Source organism: Bubalus kerabau, chromosome 16 (genome assembly GCF_029407905.1).
Source record: "Bubalus kerabau isolate K-KA32 ecotype Philippines breed swamp buffalo chromosome 16, PCC_UOA_SB_1v2, whole genome shotgun sequence".
Classification (NCBI taxonomy): Eukaryota; Metazoa; Chordata; class Mammalia; order Artiodactyla; family Bovidae; genus Bubalus; species Bubalus kerabau.
In genome coordinates, this window is record NC_073639.1 from 32,923,013 (window position 1) to 32,948,296 (window position 25,284).

The following is a 25,284-nucleotide window of genomic DNA, read 5'->3' on the forward strand; positions in this document are numbered from 1 at the left end:
TAAAGGAATAAGCAAAGTAAATAAGCCATCAGAAAAAAAAAAAATGGGCAAAGGATATGAAGAGGGAATTCAAAGAAGACAATTCACTTAGCTAACAAACTTAAAAAATGCTAACACCATACACAAAAATAAACTCAAAATGGATTAAAGATCTAAATGTAAGACCAGAAACTATAAAACTCCTAGAGGAGAACATAGGCAAAACACTCTCCGACATACATCACAGCAGGATCCTCTATGACCCACCTCCCAGAATATTGGAAATAAAAGCAAAAATAAACAAATGGGACCTAATAAAACTTAAAAGCTTCTGCACAACAAAAGAAACTATAAGCAAGGTGAAAAGACAGCCTTCAGAGTGGGAGAAAATAATAGCAAATTAAGCAACTGACAAACAACTAATCTCGAGAATATACAAGCAACTCCTACAGCTCAATTCCAGAAAAATAAATGACCCAATCAAAAAATGGGCCAAAGAACTAAATAGACAATTCTCCAAAGAAGACATACAGATGGCTAACAAACACATGAAAAGATGCTCAACATCACTCATTATCAGAGAAATGCAAATCAAAACCACTATGAGGTACCATTTCACGCCAGTCAGAATGGCTGCGATCCAAAAGTCAACAAGCAATAAATGCTGGAGAGGGTGTGGAGAAGAGGGGAACCGTCTTACACTGTTGGTGGGAATGCAAACTAGTACAGCCACTATGGAGAACAGTGTGGAGATTCCTTAAAAAACTGGAAATAGAACTGTCTTATGATCCAGCAATCCCAGTGCTGGGTATACACACTGAGGAAACCAGAACTGAAAGAGACATGTGTACCCCAGTGTTCATCACAGCACTGTTTATAATAGCCAGGACATGGAAGCAACCTAGATGTCCATCAGCAGATGAATGGATAAGAAAGCAGTGGTACATATACACAATGGAGTATTACTCAGCCATTAAAAAGAATACATTTGAATCAGTTCTAATGAGGTGGATGAAACTGGAGCCTATTATACAGAGTGAAGTAAGCCAGAAAGAAAACCTATGGATAGATATGTATATGCTGTGTATGCATATTTATGTGTATGTGTGTATGTAAAAAATCATACATATGATTTTATGAACATGGAAAAAATATTAAAATATATGCATTATTTTAACATGGGTTGCCTGGATAGAGCATAAGTAAAGGAGCCAGAGAAAAAGCTAAAAGAAAAATGGACCATATAAACAGAATAACTTATTCTTTAAGGATTTGCTTTATAACAGTGTCATGTGACTATTAAGACAGAATGAGTTAGTGTGAGTGGAAAAGTGTACAAAGTGTAATGCAATCAGAGTCAGAACATCTAGGCTCGTCTAAGCCCCACTGCTCATTATTCATATGACCATAATTAAATGTTTAAGCTCTCTGGGTCTGTTATTCTTTTAAATGGAAATATTTGAAACCTACTTTATAGAACTTTTATGTGAATTAAATGAGAAAATACATGTGAAAGTAACTGGAATAATGCTCATCTTGTAATAGATGCTCTGGAAATCTCCTGTCTCCTTCTTCCTTTTTAAAAATTTTTAACTTTCTCAATGTGACTATTAATTTTTAGATTATCTGTGGCAGTTCAAGAAGCCACCCAAATAAGAGCAGAACGAACACATCTGGAGGAACAGACCAGAGCGTTACAAGCAAAGTGCAGTGAATTAGAAGATGAGAAATATGAAGCTATTGTAAGAGCCAGAAATAGCATGCAACTCCTAGAAGAAGCTAACCTTCAAAAAAATCAGGTAAGAAAATTAGCAAGCAAGTTTATTAAATAATAATAAATATATAATAAATAAAACAATGAAATGCTGAACATTCCTCCATGTGACCTGATAGTAAGGGAATCAGTAACTACACAATTAACACATGAAAATGAAATTGCTGCACTCACTATTAGTAGACGTACTGCTTTCTTGATGTTAAGATTTAACATCATAAAATACTATAGTGTCAGCCCTCTCCTAAAACTTTCATATCAGACTTTTTTATATCTCCATCCTTGTGTAACTAATCTTCATCCCTGTAGTCTCATACTTAAAAAAGATCTTCTGAAGCAATTTACTGCAGTATATATACTCTATATTTTGTTCACTTGAATAAGATGAATCTTATTAATGTTTATTTCCCCTTCATTACCTACATAATTACTCTAATAGAGCAAGAAGCTTAATTGACAGGAAGTAAATTTAGTTATGAAGATTTAACTGGAGGCTACGTGTCACTGTTCTTTTTTTTTTTTAACCCTCTCACAATTGTGATTACTGTGCTATCACATATCATATCTTTTGGCTTTTACCACTTTCATTTAATGATATTTAGTTTATAGAAGTCACAAAATTTGTTTTAAATGTTTCTGGCTCCCTTACATGAAGTGAAGTGAAGTCAAGTCACTCAGTCGTGTCTGACTCTTTGCGATCCCATGGGCTGTAGCCTACAAGGCTCCTCTGTTCATGGAATTTTCCAGGCAAGAGTACTGGAGTGGGTTGCCATTTCCTTCTCCAGGGGATCTTCCCAACCCAAGGATTGAACCCAGGTCTTCCGCCATTGCAGGCAGATGCTTTACCGTCTGAGCCACCAGGGATCATTAAATTATTATTTCACTGAAGTAACGTTTATTGAATACCTAGTACATGTATAGTACTCCACTGAGAAGTATGCAGAATACAAAGGAAATACTTTGTGTATGTTTCCTTTCTTATGTGATACAGGGTTTTCCAAGAGAACTATTAAAAACAAAACAAGCTGTAAGTTACGTCTTAAGAAGCTACTAGGAAATAAAAAAGAAATAATCATCCAAATCCAAGCTGTGGGAATGCTGAAGTGGTTTTTATGTCTTTCAGATAATATTCCCTTCTGTGATTAGAATTCATTTCAGTTCAGTCACTCAATTGTACCTGATTCTTTGCAACCCCATGGACTGTATCATGCCAGGCTTCCCTGACCATCACCAGCTCCTAGAGCTTGCTCAAACTCATGTTCATCAAGTCAGTGATACCATCCAACCGTCTCATCCTCTGTGCTCCCCTTCTCTTCCTGCCTTCAGTCTTCCCCGGCATCAGGGTCTTTTCCAGTGAGTCAGTTCTTTGCATCAGGTGGCCAAAGTATTGGAGTTTCAGCTTCAGCATCAGTCCTTCCATTGAATATTCAGAATGGATTTCCTTGAGGAATGACTGGTTTGATCTCCTTGCAGGCCAAGGGACTCTTCTCCAAAACCACAGTTCAAAAGCATCAGTTCTTCAGTGCCCAGCTTTCTTTATGGTCCAACTCTCACATCCATACTTGACTAGTGGAAAAACCATAGTTTTGAGTAGACAGACCTTTGTCAGCAAAGTAATATCTCTGCTTTTTAATATGCTGTCTAGGTTGATTATAGCTTTTCTTCCAAGGGGCAAGCATCTTTTAATTTCATGGCTGCAGTCACCATCTGCAGTGATTTTGGAGCCCCCAAAAATATAGTCTGTCACTGTTTCTATGTTTCCCATCTATTTGTTCTGAAGTGATGGGACCAGATGCCATGATCTTAGTTTTTTGAATGTTGAGTTTTCAGCCAGCTTTTTCACTCTCCTCTTTCATTTTCAAGAGGCTCTTTAGTTTCTTCACTTTCTACCATAAGGGTGGTATCATCTGCATATCTGAGGTTAATGATATTTCTCCATGCAGTCTTGATTCCAGCTTGTGCTTCATCCAGCCTGGCATTTTGCATGATGTTCTCTACACATAAGTTTAATAAGCCAGGTGACAGTATACAGCCTTGACATACTCCTTTCCCAGTTTGGAACCAGTCCATTGGTTTTGATCACTGCCTCTTGTACAGTGTCACGAACCTCCATCCATAGTTCATCAGGCACTCTGTCTATAAGATCTAATCCTTTGAATCTATTTGTCGCTTCTACTGTATGATCGTCAGGGATTTGATATAGGTCATACTTGAATGATCTAGTGTTTTTCCCTACTTTCTTCAATTTAAGTATGAATTTTGCAATAAGGAGTTCATTATCTGAGCCACAGTCAGCTCCTGGTCTTGTTTTTGCTGACTATATAGAGCTTTTCCATCTTCAGCTGCAAAGAATATAATCAGTCTGATTTTGTTATCAACCATCTGGTGATATCGATGTGTAGAGTTATATCTTGTGTTGTTGAAGAGGGTGTTTGCTATGACCAGTGCGTTCTTTTGTCAAAACTCTGTTAGCCTTTGCTCTGCCTCATTTGTGTATTCCAAAGCCAAGCTTCCCTGTTACTCCAGGTGTATATTGATTTCCTATTTTTTCATTCCAGTCCCCTGTGATGAAAAGGACATCTTTTTTTGGTGTCAGTTCTAGAAGATCTTGTGGATCTTCATAGACCTGGTCACCTTTAGCTTCTTCAGCATCAGTGGTTGGAGCATAGATTTGGATTACTGTGATGTTGAATGGTTTGCCTTGGAAACAAGCAGAGATCATTCTGTAATTTTTGAGATTGCACCCAAGCACTACATTCTGGACTCGCTTATTGACTTAAGAGGCCTACTCCATTTCTTCTAAGGGACTCTTGCCCACAGTAGTAGATATAGTGGTCATCTGAGTTCATCAGTAGTCATCAATGAATGGTGATCTGAATACTGTCTATTAGAACTAGGATGAAAGGCACAAAATACGCAATATTCTTGGAAATTCCTCTAAACACCTAAGTTAACTAGAAAAATTAAGAGCAGGGTAAAATTATTTATCTTCTCTGAAGCTTAACCATGTGAGTGTTCTTAACATCAGATCATAAAGATGATCATTTTATGTGGAGCACAGTGGACAGAGAAGATAGTAGTGATACCCAGTGCTTGTCCCTTAAATTTTTTCAACCAGGTCTCAAGTCTACAAATGGTCTTGAGTCAAATTTCATGTTTATGTCTGCAGTGTATATTAAGTTCCCTCTTGACTCACTGCTTAATTACCAGAGAGTTCCCACCTTAGGTTGCTTGTTCCAAGAAGTCAAAAGTTCTTTGAACCAGTCATACACACAGGCATGAAAGACAGCTTTAGCATTGTTTTCTTATGAAACTTCCCTTTTCCCATTGTCCCATTCTCCCTGACAAGGTTGTTATATCAGAATAGCTGTTACTTCTCACTAGCTTACCTATATAAGTGGGAGGAAATTTATTAAAACAAAACAAACAAAAAATAGAGATAGGAATGTGTATGGTATCTTTGGAAGATAGTGGTGTCAAAACAGAGAACCACTAGTAAGTAATGATATTTAATTAAAAAAAAAGATTGACTCAAACCTAAAATTTTATAAGTTCCAGGCTCAGGAAGATATTTGAACTAGAGATATAAACTTGGGACTTGTCAGCATATAAATGATATTTAAAACCATGAGTTTGGATTAGACCACCAAGAGAGAGATTTGAATAGAGAAAAAGACCAAGAACTAAGTCTTGGGTTGTCCATTAATAAAGAGGTTCAAGGGAAGAGGAAGAAACAGCAATGTAGACTAAAGGAATAATCAGTGAGTTAAGAGGAAAACCAATATTATGATATGCTAAAAGCAAAGTAAAGAAAGTAAAACAAGGAAAATAAAATTTTTATCTCAAGTAGTGCTTGACAGATCACATAAGATAATTACTCAGAGGTGACTCTTGAGTTAGCAGTGTAGAGATCATGGTGAAAGCCTGATTATGGTGAACATAAGAGAAAGTTTTGGAAATGAGCAAGTGCAGACTTTGGAAAAGTTTTATTCCACAAGAAAGCAAAGAAATGGGATGTGACTGACAACAAAACTAGGATTATAAGAGTGTTTTTTTAGGGGAAATGAAAATGATTGGTTGGTTAGAAATAGCATTGAGATGAAGTGGGTAGTATCTGCAGTGATGAAAGTATGAGGTGACAAGTGACATAATTTGAATAAAAGCAAATAGTGGAAAGGAATGGAATAATAAATAATTAATAGAAAGGAAAGCCTAAGAGGTTTCTCCAAGAATATAACATTTAAATTTGATTACTTAAATTTGATAAATTTTACATAGGGAATAAAAGAGAAGGAAAATTCAAACATAATTCTAAATTTCCATCTGTAGGGATCAGAAGAGTGATGGTACTGGCTGAAATAAATATCAAAGAATAATAATTTTTTAGTGAGGACAAGATCAGGTGAGGAAGTTAGAGGAAATAAATATCATTCATAATGTAGACAAGATCTCCAACTAGAGATGTCTCAGAAGTTTCAAATAAGATGTATGCTTTCAAGAAAGTGATTAGTAGACAGGTTTTTACCCACTTAATATATAATCTTGATAATGATGTGATCTATAATAACATCAAATTATTTTCTGAAGGCTCTGCTTGAGGAGAAGCAAAAACAAGAAGCTATAGAGGAAATGAAAAAAACGGTTTCTCAGATTGTGAAAGATGCTTCCCTAAGAACCAGGACAGCGGTAAGGAGTTTTAATTATATTTAAAATTGAAAATTTTACAGAATTTCACAGCTTAAGACTAGATACTACCTGAGTTTTTGCCTTATGGACCTAGGTAAGTAACTATCAACTGGTTGTATCAGCTGTACTAAATTTCACATAAAAATCATCTCATGATGGTAGCCCCTAACATTAGAGCTGGAGTGAAATAGAGGTTGTGGGTAGAGTAAGTGGGAAGGAGAGAGATTTAGACTAGGAATATAGTGAAGATGAACTCACCTTAAGTATAAAGTCAAGAAGAAGGATCAAAAAGAATCTTGGGATATATAAGAAGCAAAAGAAGAAAACCTCCTGTTATTTGCAGTATCTTAGAACAAGCATACTAGAGAAATCTGCTTTAATCTCTTATTTCATTGGTAATGAAGCTTAAACCCATGAGAGGTTATTGATTCACTCAAAATTATATACTAATTAAAGCCAGAACTTAGACTCATACCTTCTCCTTGCTACTGAGCCTGCTGCTAAGTTGCTTCAATCGTGTCCGACTCTGTGCAACCCCATAGACAGCAGCCCACCAGGCTCCCCCATCCCTGGGATTCTCCAGGCAAGAACACTGGAGTGGGTTGCCATTTCCTGCCTAGGGCTATTCAATCACATCATGCTGATACCATACAGTTTGTGAATTGCATTCTTGTTTACAATTCCATTATCAAAACTAAATCTTGTATTTTTGTGTTAAAAGTAATGAGTTGTTTCTTGGTTTGAATTCTGAGCTTTATGAAAGTTAAAAGTGTCTTAGAGGAACTTCTCTGGTGGTCCAGTGGCCAAGACTCTGCGCTCCCAATGCAGGGGGCCTGGGTTTGATCCCTGGTCTGGGAACTGGATCCCACATGCCACAAAGAAGACCCAGCACAACCAAATAAATAAATACAAAAAAATTTTTTTAATAAACTATCTTGGAAATATAATTTTGCCTACATATGAAGAAATAGGGAGGACATAATATTTGTCTTTTCCTCTATTATGTATTAATTCATAAGTGGTGAGGGTAAAGTTAAAAAATTTAAAGTAAGCTTAGGAGTAAGAAACCACAAAAACCCATTTTAAAGATGAAAAATCTAAAAAACAGAGTTAGCTAGCTTTGTTAGGGTTCCACCTCTGGGAAGCAGCATAACTGAGCTGCAAATGAGCTCAACTCAATAGCTATGAGAAATTCTTTATAATTCATTTTGTACTTTTTTATTTTTAGAAATTTCCAAATCTGTGAAAATGAAAGAACTGTATAATGAATACTTATTTCTCTCTCACCCAGAAAACTTTTAGTGTCTTGCTATGTCTATTCCATGTCTCTTTATGTTCCATACACACTCTTCCCCTTTTGCTACACATTCAGATATAAGATTCAGGCCTCATGACACTTCATCTTGACATCTGTTTCCTAGACAAAGGGCATTTTGTTACACAACCACAGCAGTATTACCATATCTCTAAAAAATCAGTATTATTTCAATCCACACTCAGATTTCTCTAGAATATTCTTTAAAGCTGTTTAGATTTTAAAATTCAGGATCCGGTCCATGTTTATGCATCATTGAATTTGACTGCCATATCTCTGTGCCTGCATGCATGAACAGTTGTGTTTGACTCTTTGCGACCCCATAAACTGTAGCCCTCGAGGCTCCTCTGTCCATGGGATTATCCTGACAGGAAAACTGAAGTGGGTTGCCATTTCCTCCTCCACAGATCTTCCTGATTCAGTGATTGAACCTGTGTCCCCTGCAGCTTTTGCATCGGTGGGCAGATTCTTTGCCACTGAACCACTTAGGAAGCCTACCATGTCTCTGTTCTTGTTAAGTCGTGTCTGACTCTTTGAGACCCCATAGAGTGCAGCACGCCAGGCTTCCCTGTCCTTCACTGTCTCCCGGAATTTGCTCACACTTATGTCCATTGAGTCGGTGATGCCATCCAGCCATCTCGTCCTCTGTCACCCCCTTTTCCTCCTGCCCTCAATCTCCCAGCATCAGGATCCTTTCCAGCAAGTCGGCTCTTCACCTCAGGTGGCCAGAGTATTGGAGTTTCAGCTTCAGCATCAGTCCTTCCAATGAAAAATACTCAGGGATTTTTTTCCTTTAGGATTGACTGGTTTGATCTCTTTGCAGCCCAAGGGACTCTCAAGAATCTTCTCCAGCACCACAGTTCAAAAGCATGAAGTGTTAAGCGTTCAGCCTTCTTTATAGTCCAACTCTCACACCTGTACATGAGTACTGGAAAAACCATAGCTTTGGCTCTTTGTTGGCAAAATGAAGTCTCTGCTTTTAATATGCTGTCTAGGTTTGTCATGGCTTTCTTTCCAAGGAGGAAGCATCTTTTACTTTCATGACTGCAGCCAACCATCCTCAGTGATTTTGGAGTCCAAGAAAGGAAAATCTATCACTATTTCCACTTTTTATCCACAGTCAGAGCCTTTAGCAGAGTCAGTGAAGCAGAAGTAGATGTTTTTCCAGAATTCCCTTGCTTTCTCTATGATCCAGTGGACTTTGATCTCTGGTTCCTCGGCCTTTTCTAAACCCAGGTTGTACATCTGCAGGTTCTCGGCTCAGGTACTGCTGAAGCCTAGCTTGAAGATTCTGAGTGTAACCTTGCTAGCATGTGGACGGAGCGCAGTTGTGTGGTAGTTTGAACACTCTTTGGCATTGCAATGAAAACTGACCTTTTCCAGTTCTGTGGCCAGTGCTGTTTTCCCAGTTACTGACATATCGAGTTCAGTGCTTTAACAACATCATCTTTTAGGATTTGAAATAGCTCAGCTGGAATTCCGTCACTTCCACTAGCTTTGTTCATAATAATGCTTCCTAAGGCCCACTTGACTTTACACTCCAGGATGTCTGGCTATAGGTGAGTGACCATACCATCATGGTTATCTGGATCATTAAGACTTTTTTGGTATAGTTCTTCTGTGTATTCTTGATACCTCTTCTTAATCTCTAAATCTTCTTCTGTTAGGTCCTTACTGTTTCTGTCCTTTATTGTACCCATCCTTACAAAAAATGTTCATTTTGTATCTCTAATTTTCTTGAAGAGATCTCTAGTCTTTCCCATTCTATTGTTTTCCTCCATTTCTTTGCATTGTTCATTTAACAAGCCTTTCTTATCTCTCCTTGCTCTTCACTGGAATTCTGCATTCAGTTAGGTATATCTTTCTCTTTCTCTCTTGCTTTTTGCTTCTCTTCTTTCCTCAGCTATTTATAAAGCCTCCTCAGACAACCACTTTGCCTTCTTACATTTATTTTTCTTTGGGGTGGTTTTGATCACTGCCTCCTATACTGTGTTGCAAACCTCCATCCATAGTTCTTCAGGCACTTCGTCTGTGAGATCTAATCCCTTGAATCTATTCATCATGCCTACTATAAAATCATAAGTGATTTTATTTAGGTCATACCTGAATGGCTAGTGGTTTCCCTACTTTCTTCCATTTAAGCCTGAATTTTGCAATAAAGCTGCTGATCTGAGTCACAGTAAGCTCCCCATTTTGTTTTTGCTAACCATATAGAGCTTCTCCATCTTCATCTGCAAAGAATATAATCAATCTGATTTTGATATTGACCACCTGGTGATGTCCATGTGTAGAATCATCTCTTGTTTTGCTAGAAAAGGGTGAGAGTCCATCTTCTATTAAGCCAGAGACACTAAGGAAATTTGCATAAATGTAAAATAATACCACATTTCTAAATATTTTTTAATTTTTGGAAAATATACATATTTTCAAAAAAGTATATTTTTTTATGTTAACCTGTGACAACTTGTTACTTTTACTTTTAAGGGATTCAGTTCAGTTCAGTCACTTAGTCGTGTCAGACTCTTTGTGACCCCATGAATCTCAGCACGCCAGCCCTCCCTGTCCATCACCAACTCCCGGAGTTTACCAAACTCACATCCATCAAGTCAGTGATGCCATCCAGCCATCTCATCCTCTGTTGTCCCCTTCTCCTCCTGCCCCCAATCCCTCCCAGCATCAGAGTCTTCCAATAAGTTAACTCTTCGCATGAGGTGGCCAAAGTATTGGAGTTTCAGCTTTAGCATCTTTCCTTCCAATGAACACCCAGGACTGATCTCCTTTAGGATGGATTGGTTGGATCTCCTTGCAGTCCAAGAGACTCTCAAGAGTCTTCTCCAACACCACAGTTCAAAAGCATCAATTCTTCGGCACTCAGCTTTCTTCACAGTCCATAGATGACCACTGGAAAAACCATAACCTTGACTAAACAGACCTTTGTTGGCAAAGCAAAGTCTCTGCTTTTTGGGCTGCAGTCCATGGGGTCGCTGGGAGTCGGACACGACTGAGCGACTTCACTTTCACTTTTCACTTTCATGCATTGGAGAAGGAAATGGCAGCCCACCCCAGTGTTCTTGCCTGGAGAATCCCAGGGATGGGGGAGCCTGGTGGGCTGCCGTGTATGGGGTCGCACAGAGTCGGACACGACTGAAGTGACTTAGCATAGCATAGGTTGATCATAATTTTCCTTCCAAGGAGTAAGCATCTTTTAATTTCCTGGCTGCAGTCACCATCTGCAGTGATTTTGGAGCCCAAAAAAATAAAGTCTGACACTGTTTCCACTGTTTCCCCATCTATTTGCCATGAAGTGAAGGGACCAGATGCCATGATCTTCGTTTTCTGAATGTTGAGCTTTAAGCCAGCTTTTTCACTCTCCTCTTTCACTTTCATCAAGAGCCTTTTTAGTTGCTCTTCACTTTCTGCCATAAGGGTGGTGTCATCTGCATATCTGAGATTATTGATATTTCTTCCGGCAGTCTTGATTCCAGCTTGTGCTTCTTCCAGCCCAGCATTTCTCATGATATACTCTGCCTAGAAGTTAAATAAGCAGGGTGACAATATCCAGCCTTGACGTACTCCTTTTCCTATTTGGAACCAGTCTGTTGTTCCATGTCCAGTTCTAACTGTTGCTTCCTGACCTGCATATAGGTTTCTTTAATAAGTAAATATTTTGAAATTTTGTTTTCCTTTCTAATATAAATTTTAATAGAAAGAGAACTCACTGTAAAACCAAAAGTCTTTGTTTTTATAGTATACAAGAATCTTAAGACAGGAAATTTAACAATCACTCTCCTTTAGGATTTATCATCTTGTTCATTTACTTTCACTGTCATGATAAATTCTTGACTCTTCCATACATTTTGTGTTTATCCTTTATGCCTTAAAAATTATAATTTTATTTTTAATCAAAATTAGTAGTATACATGTTTTATTAGATGTTAATTATTTTTATTGTAGACTTAATTCATATGTATCTTACTTTACAGATTATAAACACAAGAAAACAATATAATATACAGATTTCTCAACTAACAGAAGAACTTTCAGCCCTTCAAATGGTATGTTAGAAAACTATGTTGATATTCTGAATATTGCTTATTTTAAAGGTCAAGATCACATTATTGAGCATCCATTTATTCAGAAGATAGTTATTAATGCAGGGACTGAGCTAGATGCTAGGGAAAAAAAAATCAAGATAAACATACTACCTGCAATCTTGGAACTTATGGTCTGGTAAGAAAGATGGATGACATTTATCACGTTTCAATATGATTACTGTTTTTGGACAGAGAATGCACAGGGTACTGCTGAAGCATCCAGGTACAGTTGCTGCCATGTGCTGGGTTCATCTGAGAGGTCAGAGGAAAGAAAGTATACATAGCACTGGGAAGGAAGAAAGACAGTCTTCCAAAAAGAAATGTGTACTGGGTGATGGGTAGGCAAAGAAGAAAGAGGAAAGAGTACTTGTGTAACTCGAGGTGGGATTAAATATATAAATTTAAATTTAACTTGAAGATTTGATGAAGTGGAATTTAATAACTTTGTTCACAGGGGCATAAAAGTAAACAGTTTACAGAGATTAGAAAGACTGTCATTTCCAGTTTTGCAAACTCATCTTTTCTGAATCTTTATGTCATTTTTAATCTTTCTTAAAAAATTTATCAATGAATTATGTCTGGTAATAAGTGTAAGACATCACGTATGCCTTCTTTTCTATCTCCTTGTCTTCCTTCTTGCTCCCTGCCTTCCCTTCTTTGTCCTTCTCCATGAAAGTCTTATCTTTCCAAGTAGCTTGTAAGTACTTCACAGTAGCAAAGTATTATGCTTTACTTTCTTTTCTCCATTACTTAATACAGTATTTTGCACAATATATTTTCAATAAATAGTTACTGACTAATTGATATTTTAACACCTCTAAAAGAATGATCATATTTTTCTACATTCTAGTCTAGGATTATTTAATACATGTAAACTCTGGAGGGACAAGAACATTATTTCTTTCTATTTAGAAATAGATACTGTATAAAGTCTGCAGAGATTTTAAAAATAATTGATAGCTGTGTAACAGTGCTATATAAACTCACTTTAGAGTAAAAAAGAATTATAATTTCAATGTGTCTTAAGAGATGCGTCTTAGGATTTATAGTAAAACATTCATAACTCATAACTAGGTAGATTTTTATAAAGATATTAAATATCTGATATCATATTGGTTTTGTGAAAAAAGCTGTACTAACTGGAGTTTTTTTAAATGTTAAGCACTTAGAGGTATGCTTGAAGTACGACGTGTTCAACTACTTTAAAAAACACATTTTCTCGGAAACTCAGACTGCAGTTTGAGGCGTAATAACCTGATGCTGACTATTGATTTCTGTTCTTCATTACCAGTTTTACCCTTTATGCTATAAAGATGAAGATAGGGAAGTTAAGCATACTTTAGGTAACCCAACCTAAGTTATGCATGCAGGAAAGAGAAAACCTTATATTTTAGGGTATTGTGCAGATTTTTTGGATAGGCATCACTGACTCCATGTACATGAGTTTGAGCAAGCTCTGGGAGTTGGTAATGGACAGGGAAGCCAGGCACACTGCAGTCCATGGGGTTGCAAAGAGTTAGATGCAACTGAACTGAGCTGAAGAAAAGATCAAAGTCAGTTTTATCTCAAGCCATGTACCCCCTTTAAAGAGCAATGTAACAGAGTTTCTCTTGAAATACTCAAGGTTTTACTTCTGCTAAGTAGCAGAGGTTTTTGTTAGTCTATAGCAAATGAGGGAAAGGATTGGTTATAAGTTCCCAAATTCATACAGGTAATTTGAGACATTCATTATGATCTTTTTTAGATCCATGATCATGGCCTATATGATAATCAGTGAGATACTGATTCTCAATATTTATTGAGATTGTCTTTATGATACACTTTGGGGGTATGATTTTGAAAATACTCCACAAGTACTTGAAAAATTTTCTAGTATCATTTGGTTGTTTCTTGTCCAAAAGGTAGGAATATTGGTGGTGATTAACAGCAGATATCTGCAAAAATTTTTAGACCAGTGAAACTACTCTATATGATACTATAATAGTGGATATATGTCAATATAAATCTTTTCAAATGTAAAGTATACAGCACCAAAATTGAACTCTAAACTATGGACTCTAGGTGATAGTGATGTGTGATATAGGTACATCAGTTTTAACAAATGCACCGCTACCATAGCAGGATGTTAATAATGGGAGAGGTTATCTGTGTATGACGGAAGGAAGTATAGGGGAAATCTGTAACTTCCCCTCAATTTTACTGTGATCCTAAACTGCTCTAAGAAATAGTCAATTAAAAAATTACATGAGATATGAACATAAGCGAAATCCCAAATTTTGTACCACAATACTACCTTTTCATATTAGCAACTTACTACATGAATGTTATCTTACACAGTAAGTTCTCTCTTAATAAAAGATAAATTTAGATTAATTATCTGATTTATTTTAGAAGCTTTAAAAACATTTTTTAAGCTTTTTACTTTGTATTATGGTTTCAGGTGAACAGCGAAAGGACTCAGCCATAATATACATGTACCCATTCTCCCCCAGGCTCCCCACCCATCTAGGCTGTTACATAACTGTGAGCAGAGTTCCATGTGCTATACAGTAGGTCCTTGTTGGTTATCCATTTTAAGTATAGCAGTGTATGTTGTACTTCTGTAAAATATAATTATGATAAAGATAATTGAGTATTAGCAGTGTGTTGTCAACAAAGCAGGTTCATTCATAGCATAATGGTAGGAAATAACCATACCCATTCTCAAAAATAGAGAATAGCTGTGAAGAGCCATTGTTAGAATGATTGTTCTTAGTTTCAGTCTCATTTGCAAAACTTTAAATTGTATTGACTATCGATTAGCTTGTTTGATTTTACTGATTAAAATCTTTCAAGCCAGTAACCCGGTACTCTGTGACCACCTAGAAGTGTGGAAAGGAAGGGACATGTGTATACTTATGGCTGATTCCTGTTAATTGTATGGCAAAAACCAATACAATATTATAAAGCAGTTATCCTCGAATTAAAAATTAAAAAAAGGAAAACTTTCAAGCCAGAAATGTTTTCTGTTCATGTTAATAAAATGTTTTACTGTATCAGTTTGCTGTTTACAAGTTTTGTATCCATGTACATTTTAGGCCAGACTATGGTGGTGTGCCACAGTCTAGTTCTGCTACCTTTTTAAAATATGTGATAAGAGTATATGAAAAGGAAAAGTAATATGAGAAAGCGGTTTCATTTATTTCTCCCTGGAATCCATCAACCTCTGTATTCCATCTAGTATGTTTACCTAGAACTCCCTGGCTTTCTATACCAGAGTTGATTTCTGTAATCCTGAAATAGGTAGCTTTTGATGATTGAGCTTTTTTAAAAAAAAAAATAATGAATATGATTTTCTTATATAGATAGGGTAAGTGTGATATTTCTATTATAAACAAATTGTTTTCCTTTTCCATTTTCCCCCATTTTTCTTAAGATTTTACAAATATGTTTATTTAAAATATGATTTGAATTTATAGGAGTGTGCTGAAAAACAAGATCAAATCGAACGAGCCATCAGGGAGAAAAAAGCAGTGGAAGAAGAACTAGAAAAGGTAAAAAGAAAAAGGAAAAAATAACTACCTAAACCCAACTGCAAATATTCAACATTACTGTCTGCTTTCATCATACTATCTACTAGCAACCCCTATATTATAAGTATTCTCCTGGTGAGTTCTTTTATTTGCTTGGAGTATTTTCAGAATCTGCATTTGAATACTGGTATTGCCTATATACATTTCTTTATAAGAGTGGCCGCATTTTTTTGAACTTTTTTATGATGTAACTGTATTCCTTGCTTAGACCACATCCCAATATTAAATTTTATTTTGTCTTTCTTTTTTTAAAATTTCTACCAACTTTTACTGGGTTTAGGCCATCTGTAAACATAGCAGGTATATATAATCAAAAAATTATAAATTGCTATGATTTTTACCTTTTAAAAGTACAGATTTTTATTCATAGCTTGGAAAGAATATTTACCCCAGTGGCATTTGAGAAAGAATGTTGGAAGAAGTCTATAGTTTAAAATTTACTTCTTACTTAGATAACTTTTTTTTAATTAGCAGCAAATATTCCACTCTTTTAAAATACCTTGTGGGTAAAAAGGCTGCTGAATTTGATTCAGCACATACTGTGTTTTAGGTGCTGCACTAGGAACTTTCATAGAGAAGCTAAGTAACTTGTCCGATGTTAAAAAAAAAAAAAAAATAGCAAATGATAGACTCAGAGTTTGAGTTTCAAAGAAGAGCTATATAGCATCAAAAACATGTGATATATCTATATTATTGATGTAAAAAGATTATGAGAACATCAGATAGTAAAAGAGTAATTTACAAAGCAGAATATAGTATATAATCCCATTTGTGGGGGAAAATAAGACATATGCTTGTCATGTTCAAGATAGGCTGTTCATGGTCACTGCTCCTGCAAGATTGATCCCTTCTGAGTTCCCCTCTGTTGTGGAATAGAAATAGATCCCATTTAGATTGCCACCTGCCAGAAGGGTTTGGGATGAATTTTTTAATATCACATGGCATAGGTTAAGGAGTAGGCTTTATTGGGGAAATGTAAAACCTATGAGACTAAAGGCAACAGATAAAGAAAAGTCACAGCTTTCTCTTCTTCCACTGTTCTACAGATAGGCATGCTATAGTCAGAATGAATAACCACTGGTTCTGAAGTATAGGTATGTATTTTACCAGCAGGACATTGACATGCTGATACTGTCTTTTTGTAGAGCAGGAGTAACAAAGCAGTCTGGTCAGTGGGAAAAGACATTGGTTACTTGGCCAAGCAGTCTGGATTTGAAGAGTACCTCTGTGTAGGGTTTGTCTGAAAATGTGAACTGCCTCACATCTGGAGACCTTGCAGTTCATGGAATGTTATAGCCTCTGTGTTGAAAGGTTGTTGTTGAATCACGCGAATACACCAGGATTCTTGGCCCCTGGAGGAGAAGAATTCAATCCGGGGCCAGAGACAAGGCTTGATCGCTCAGAGCTTTTGTGTAATAAAGTTTTATGAAAGTGTAAAGGAGATAGAGAAAGCTTCTGACATAGGCATCAGAAGGGGGCAGAAAGAGTACCCGCTTGCTAGTGTTAACAATGAGGTTATATAATCCAAAGAATGTCTGGAGGTTGTAAAGACCTCATCAGACCTACTCCCATAATTTACATTTTAAGATAACACTGTCCTTAGGCAAGATACATCCTTGTAAAGACCAGGTCTACTCCCATAATTTACATTTTAAGATAACAGAAGGTTGAATCCAAAGACTGTCCTTAGGCAGGATACATTATTGTTATATAATCCTAAGGAATGTGGAGAAAGAAAAAAGTTTGTCCTTTCTTCCTCCTTGATAATTCCAGACCCCTCTCTCCTTGGGGACCCCTAGACTCCCTATCAACCTGCCTAGGAACTGACTCAGTGTCATAGGTGGAAGCTTAGTCTCATAGGAAGCAGAACTTGGCTACAACCACTTCTGTTGGGGAAGGGGAAACCTCCATTTCAGCTAAATCAGGGTCTGGTTAACCTAGAGTGAGATTCTGGAGTTACTTTCAGATAGTTCTCACTACACCACAGCATGTATCTGTACTTTTGAATATAGCAATACAGAATTGTCCTGAAAGTGTTCATCAAAGAATCAAAGCGATTATCTCCAAGTGGTAACATTTAGAGTATTTTTTAATTTTAGCTGTTTTCAATTTCTTACTAACATATTAAAACTATTTGAATAGTACATTGAATAACTTTTAAAAATAAACAATTACTTTGTATATCAGTTTTCAGCATTTTATTTTGAAAATGTGAGACAACCAGAATTAATTATCGATGTATTATAATGTTATAGTGAGAACAGATGAGCACATCATGAGTTTTTATTTCTTATCATTTATTTCAGTTTCTAAACTGTGTAATTTCTTAAGATAATTTCTTTCTGCAAAGTAATATACACATAAGCCTCTTGTGCAGATTTACCGTGAAGGCAGAATAAATGAAAATGATTACAGAAAACTAGAAGAAATGCACCAAAGATGCCTGGTTGCCGAGCGTTCAAAAGATGATCTTCAGCTGAGACTTAAGACAGCAGAAAATAAAATCAAACAACTTGAAATAAAGTAAGTTATTCTTTTGCATTTTCAGAACTCACACAATTTTTGACAGATTTTTTAGTTTTTTTTATAGGAAACATAATTATATCTTATGTAGAAAAAAAACTTAGCATTGAACAGAATTTTTTTTTAAGATTATTTTTGAAAGCTAATTTCTTCATAAAGAAGAGATACAGTACTGAACCATTTTATTCTAGATTTCTTGTTTCTGGCAGTTAAATAGGATGTTCATAAGATCTTTTTTTTCATACTGACTATGCAGCTCTTACAGCAGCTTGTTTATTATTAATGCTTTTATACTCAGCTTAGAGGTATTGAATATTCAATAATTATCATTTTTATTTATTATATTATCTGTTAAAATGATAAATTTATAATCTGGCTTATCCATTCTGAGTATTCCTCTACCTTACCCCCATCAAGAGTATTACTTAATATAGTAAAACTTACTTAAGTTGCATGAAATTTCAATCTCTGTTACAGGGTATGTTTAATGTATATTTTAAAAATAAAATAAAGAGGAGTGATATCAGCAGTATGGCAGAATAAGAGGTCCCAGCCCATTTCTCTCACAGAAACAAATATTTAACAAGCATCCATAGACAAAAGTGCCTTTAGGGGAGCACTGAGATCCATGTAGGAGGTTGTAAGACCCTGGTGGAGCCCCAAAATGAGGAGGCAAGCCTGGATACCAGTGGCAGGCCCTCCAACTGTGGTGTCATCTATGGACTCAAAGCAACCCCATCTTCTGTGGACTTGGCTCTAGCCCTGCTTGCCCAATCCTGCACCTAGCCCCCTCCCAAGGACCCTTCTGGGTACTCTTCATCAATAGGCCTGCTGACTTTAGACCTGACTGTGGCCCCCGGAGCACTCCTGTTTACCCAGCTGCAGTTCCACTCTCCCGCAGCTTGAACTAATGCTACCCACCAGGAACCAGCCCAGTAACCAGACGGGAGAACTAACAGACCCGCCACACCTGATTGTTCCCCTGGTAACAAGTCTGCCAATCATTGACGTGACTGCAGATCCAGCAAAAGCCACACGACATGGATCCAACCCCATTCTACCACAATCTGAGGCAGTCTTACGTGGCCAGGAATGCACCCAAGGCAAGCAGAAGCTCATGCCTGTAGATGCCCCCATTACAGGACCACCAGCCTCAGACTTGACTGAGATCCCTGAAGCAGTCTGTGACCCAGCTCTAGTTTCTCTCTACCACGGTTGAGAAGCAGTGTGGCCTGCCCATAAACCAGCCCAGTGACATGACAGGAGCACCCTGAGAATCCTAGTAGGTATAACGTTTGACTGCACCCCTGGTTACAGCTCTGCCAGCCATGGACCTGGCAACAACCACATGACATGGTCTCAGTTCCTCTTAGCTGAGAACCCAGAGTCAGTCCCATCAGTTCTGGGACAAGGCAAGAAAAGGACTTTAGCTGCCAAAACCAGTCTAAAGACTGGAAGAGGAGTCTGCTCCTTCAAATGCACAGATGGCAACAAAGAGCCAAGCAAACATGACACCACCAAAGCAACTAATAAGACTCTAGTAATCAACCCCAAACAAATGGGGATCCATGAACTTCTTGACAAAAAATTAAAAATAATTGTCTTAAGGTAGCTTGGTGAATACAGATGGTTAACTAAATGAAATCAGGAATAAAACAACACATGGACAAAATGAAAAATTTAACTAAGTGAAACCATAAAAAGAGAACCAAACAAACCCTGGAGTTAAAGAATACAATGAAATTCAATAAAGCACTTTATCAGCAGACTTGATCATGTAGAAGAAAAATCGGCTAACTCAAAGATTGGTCACTTGAAATCAATTCAGTTAGAGGAACAAAACAAAAAAGAATGAAAAAGAGTGAAGAAAACCTGCATGACTTATGGGACACCTTGAAGTGAATCAGTATTCACATTATGAAAATTCTAGAAGGAGCAAAGATGAGAAAGGGTAGAAAGTTTATTTAAAGAAATAACAGAAAACTTCCCAAATCTGGGGAGAGTAATGAACATCCAGATCCATGATGCCCAAAGAAGCACAAATTAGGATGAACATCAAGAACTTCACTTGACACATTATAATCAAAATGTCAGAAGTCAAAAAAAAAAAGAGAATTTGAAAATAGTAAGAGAAAAGGGACTCACCACATACATGCTGCTGCTACTGCTAAGTCGCTTCAGTCGTGTCCGACTCTGTGCGACCCCATGGACTGCAGCCTACCAGGCTTCTCGGTCCATGATGGGACTCCCCAAATCCCTGCATAAATCTGTCAATGGATTTCTCAGAAGAAATCTTGCAGGCCAAGAGAGAGTGTGTGGCACCATATATTCAAAGTGCTGAAAAACAACTGTGAACCAAAAATACTATATCCTGCAAATCTGTCCATCAGAAACAAAGTAGAGATAAAAACTTTCCCAGACAAGCAGAAATCAAAAGGGAGTTCATTACCACTAGACTTATTATGCAAGAAATGATGAAGGGAATTTTTCAAGTTGAAATGGAAGGACACTAATTAGCAACATAAAAACGTATGCAAGTATAAACTTTTAGTGGTAAAGGTAAACATATAGTCAAATTCAGAATACTCTAACACTGTAATGGTGGTACATAAATAATTTTTAACTCTAGTATAGAAGTTAAAAGATAAACATTTTTAAATAGCAATAGGTACAATAATGTGTTAATGGATATATTATATAAAAAGATATAAATTATACACCAATAGTAAAAAATATGAGAGAAGTGAAATTATAGAGATTTTTATGTGACTGGAGGCAAATTATTACCAGCTTAATATAAACTGTTTCCTATAAGCCTCATGCTAATCAACAAAGAAAAAGTGTGTAATAAGTATACAAAAGACAAAGGAATGAAAGCATAGTACAAAAATCAACAAGAAGACAACAAAATAGGAGTGAAGGAACCAAGGAACTACAAAATAGAAAAGAGTTGACAAATGGCAATAGTATTATGCCCTTATCTACTAGTAATGACTTTTAATGTAAGTGGATTGATTCTCCAGTCAAAAGACATAGGCTCAGTGGATTAAAAATCAAGTTCCAACTGTATTCTGCCTACCTGGGACTGATTTTAAATATGAAGAAACACACAAACTAAAAGTTAAGAGGTGGTGAAAGATAGCCCATGCAAGTGGTACCCAAAAGACAGCAGAGATGCCTTATATAAGGCAAAATAGAATTTAAGTCAAAAATTGTTGCGAGAACCAAGACGATCATTTTATAATGATAAAGGAGTTAATTTGTCAAAAGAAAAGTCATAAAACTATATGCACTCAAAATCAAAGCACCTAGGTATAGTAAAGCAAATCTTAAAAGAACTGAAGGGAGAAATAGAAAGCAAGCAATAATACTAAGGAACTTCAGTACCTTACCTTCACTAATAGGTAGATCATCCAGACAGAAAACCAATAAGAAAACAGCACATTTGAGCAATGCTAAAGACCAAATAGACCTAATAACTTTCTATACAATGGCAACACAGTGCACGTTCTTCTCATGTATACACAAAACATTCTCCAGAATAGGTCATATGATAGGCCGCAAAAATAAATCTTAGCCAATTTAAGAAAACTAAAATTATATTGGGTATCTTTTTCAACCAGTGATATGAAACTGAAATGCAGTAACAGGAGGAAAACTGAAAAATTAACAAAACAGGTGGAAATTAAATAACACACTCCTGAGCAACCTGTGGGTCAAAGAAGAAGTCAAAATGGAAAAAAAAAATATCTTAAGACAACCAAAGATAGAAACAAAATATACAAAATGTATGGGATGCAGTAAAACCAGTTCTTAGAGAAAAGTTTACAGTGATAAATGTGTACACTATGAAAAACATCTAAATAAACAACCCAACTCTACACCTAAAGAAACTAGAAAAGAAGGAAAAACTAAGCCCGAAGTTAGGGAAATGACAAAGATTAGAGCAGAAACAAATCAAATAGAGAGCTGTGCTGTGCCTAGTAGCTCAGTCGTGTCTGACTCTTTGTAACCCCATGAACTGTAGCCCACTCAGCTCCTTTGTCCATGGGGATTCTCCAGGCTAGAATACTGGAGTGGGTTGCCATGCCCTCCTCCAGGGGATCTTCCCAACCCAGGGATCAAACCCAGGTCTCCTGCATTGCAGGAGGATTTTTTTACCGACTGAGCTACCTGGGAAGCCCAAGAATACTGGAGTGGGTAGCCTATCACTTCTCCACAGTATCTTCCCGATCCAGGAGTTGAACCGAGGTCTCCTGCATCATAGGTGGATTCTTTACCAGCTCCGCTACCAGGGAAGCCTAAGAAAAGATAGAAGACTCAATAAATAAAAATCAGAAATAAAAGAGGAGACATTACCACTGATACCACACAAATACAAAGGACTATAGGAGACTACAGTGAACAAAGATACATTAACAAGTTGGACAACCATGAAAAAATTGATAAATTCTTACAAATATGCAACCTTATAAAAAATTGAAAATCTGAACAGACCAGTTACTATTAAGGAGACTAAATCAATAATCAAAAACCTCCTTGGATTTTTTAAAAGTTCAGAACCAAATGGCTTCACTGATGAATTCTTCCAAACATTTAAAGAAGATTTAATGTCAAACTCTTTCATAAAATTGAAGAAGAGAAAACATTTCCAAACTCATTTTACAAGGCCATCATTACTCTGATACCAAAGCAAGACAAACATACTATAAGCAAATAATAAGCTAATATCCTTGATAAACATAAATGCAAAACTCCTAAAAAATAAATACAATCCAAATTTAAGAGTGTATTAAAAGGATAATAGTGGGATTAATACCTGGGATGCAAGGATGTTTTGACATATACAGATCAATAAATGTGACAAAAAACTATATTAAAGAATAAAGTATGAAATTCATATGATCATTTCAATAGATATAAAGGAAGCATTTCACAAAATATAGTATCATTCATGATTAAAAACTCTCAACAGATTAGATGTAGACAGAATGTACCTCTACATAGTAAAGGCCATTTATAACAAGCACACAACTAACATCATACCCAGTGGTGAAAACCTAAAAACTTTAATAATCATGAAAAACATAGGAGTGCCCAGTCTTGCCAGTTGTATTCACCATAGTACTGTATGTCTTAGAGAAATTAGATAAGAAAAAAATAATAAAACATCTAAATTTGAAGAGAAGTAAAATTGTCTTTGTTTACAGGTGATATGATCTCATATTTTGAAAACTGGAGACTCAGCATCAAAGCCATTAGAACAAATACACAAATTCGATAAAGCTTCAGGATACAGAACCAGCATTCCAAAATCAGTTGCATTAGATGGAACTGAACCAGCAGCAAACTATATGGAAAAAAATTAGCAATCCTATTTACAGTAGCACCAAAAAGAATGAATTACTTAGAATGAATTTATAACCAAGGAAATGAAAAATCTGTAAACTGAGAAACACTGAGGAAATAATTTAACAGTCACAAATAAATATAAAGGTGTTTTTATAAATTGAATGAAATGATAATGTTAAAACATCCATACTACACAAAGCCATCTATGGAGTCAATAAAATCTCTATCAAATTCCAATGATGTTTTCACAGAAGTAGAGAAAAATCCTAAAATCATATTGAACTTCCAAAGACTTGAAATAGCCAAACCGTTCTGGAACAAGAACAGCAACATAAACTGGATGCATCACGCTTCCTAATTTCAAAATATATTACAAAGTTTTGGTAATCAAAACAATACAGTGCTGGTATAAAATGATGTATAGTTACAGCACAGAGTGGAGAGTACAGAAATAAATGCATACGTTTGTGGTCAGCTGATGTTTGACAAGGCTGTCAAGAAGACACACAGGGAAAGGATAATCTCTTCAATAAACGGTGCTGGAAAAACTGGACATTTAGATATGGAAGAAAAACTGGACCCTTACCACACACCATATACAAAAATCAGCTCATAATGTATTAAAGGCTTAAATGTACATTCTGAAATTGTGAAACTGCTAGAAGGAAACAAACAGGAAAAGCTTCTTGACATTGGTCTTGGCAGTGATTTTTTTTTTTTTTTTTTGTCTATGACCCCACAAGTACAGGTAACAAAAGCAAAACTATTCAAATGAAGTTACATCAAACTGAGACCTTCCTACACAGCAAATAGTCAACAGAGTACAGAGACACTATGGCATAGGGAAAAATGTTTGCAAATAATACACCTGATAAGGAGTTAATTTTCAAAATATATAATAAACTTGAACAACTCAGTGGCAAAAGAAAAAAAAAATTGGGCAAAGGATCTGATCAGATTTTTCTCAGAAGATGACAGAGCTAAGCAATAGGTATATCAAAAGGCACTTATCATCAGGGGAATGCAAATTTAACCCAGAGTGAGGTATCACCTGATACCTGTTAGGATGCCTATTGTCAAAAAGACAAAAGATACCAAGTGTTGACAAGAATGTGGAGAATAGGGAACCTTTCTATGCTGTTCAGTTCAGTTCAGTCGCGCAGTCGTGTCTGACTCTTTGCGCCCCCATGAATCGCAGCACGCCAGGCCTCCCTGTCCATCACCAACTCCCGGAGATTCACTCAGACTCATGTCCATCGAGTCAGTGACGCCATCCAGCCATCTCATCCTCTGTCATCCCCTTCTCCTCCTGCCCCCAATCCCTCCCAGCATCAGAGTCTTTTCCAATGAGTCAACTCTTCGCATGAGGTGGCCAAAGTACTGGAGTTTCAGCTTTAGCATCATTCCTTCCAAAGAAATCCCAGGGCTGATCTCCTTCAGAATGGACTGGTTGGATCTCCTTGCAGTCCAAGGGACTCTCAAGCGTCTTCTCCAACACCACAGTTCAAAAGCATCAATTCTTCGGCACTCAGCCTTCTTCACAGTCCAACTCTCACATCCAAACATGACCACAGGAAAAACCGTGGCCTTGACTAGATGGACCTTTGCTGCCAAAGTAATGTCGCTGCTTTTGAATATGCTATCTAGGTTGGTCATAACTTTCCTTCCAAGGAGTAAGCGTCTTTTAATTTCATGGCTGCAGTCACCATCTGCAGTGATTTTAGAGCCCCCAAAAATAAAGTCTGACATTGTTTCCACTGTTCCCCATCTATTTCCCATGAAGTGATGGGACCGGATGTCATGATCTTCGTTTTCTGAATGTTGAGCTTTAAGCCAACTTTTTCACTCTCCACTTTCACTTTCATCAAGAGGCTTTTGAGTTCCTCTTCACTTTCTGCCATAAAGGTGGTGTCATCTGCATATCTGAGGTTATTGATATTTCTCCCAGCAATCTTGATTCCAGCTTGTGCTTCTTCCAGTCCAGTGTTT

The 25,284-nt window shown here is 36.7% G+C and overlaps 1 protein-coding gene across 5 annotated transcripts in view; it reads left to right on the forward strand.

The window, feature by feature from the left end:
- Nucleotides 1–25,284, forward strand: part of SCLT1 (sodium channel and clathrin linker 1) — a 235,649-nt gene that overhangs the window by 132,661 nt on the left and 77,704 nt on the right. For all 5 annotated transcript variants that reach the window (XM_055550266.1, XM_055550267.1, XM_055550269.1 and 2 more), the window contains 5 exons: nt 1,601–1,778; nt 6,341–6,439; nt 11,738–11,809; nt 15,307–15,381; nt 17,798–17,943. In XM_055550266.1, coding sequence (XP_055406241.1) covers nt 1,601–1,778; nt 6,341–6,439; nt 11,738–11,809; nt 15,307–15,381; nt 17,798–17,943 — 570 coding nt within the window. The remainder of the gene's footprint in view (nt 1–1,600; nt 1,779–6,340; nt 6,440–11,737; nt 11,810–15,306; nt 15,382–17,797; nt 17,944–25,284) is intronic.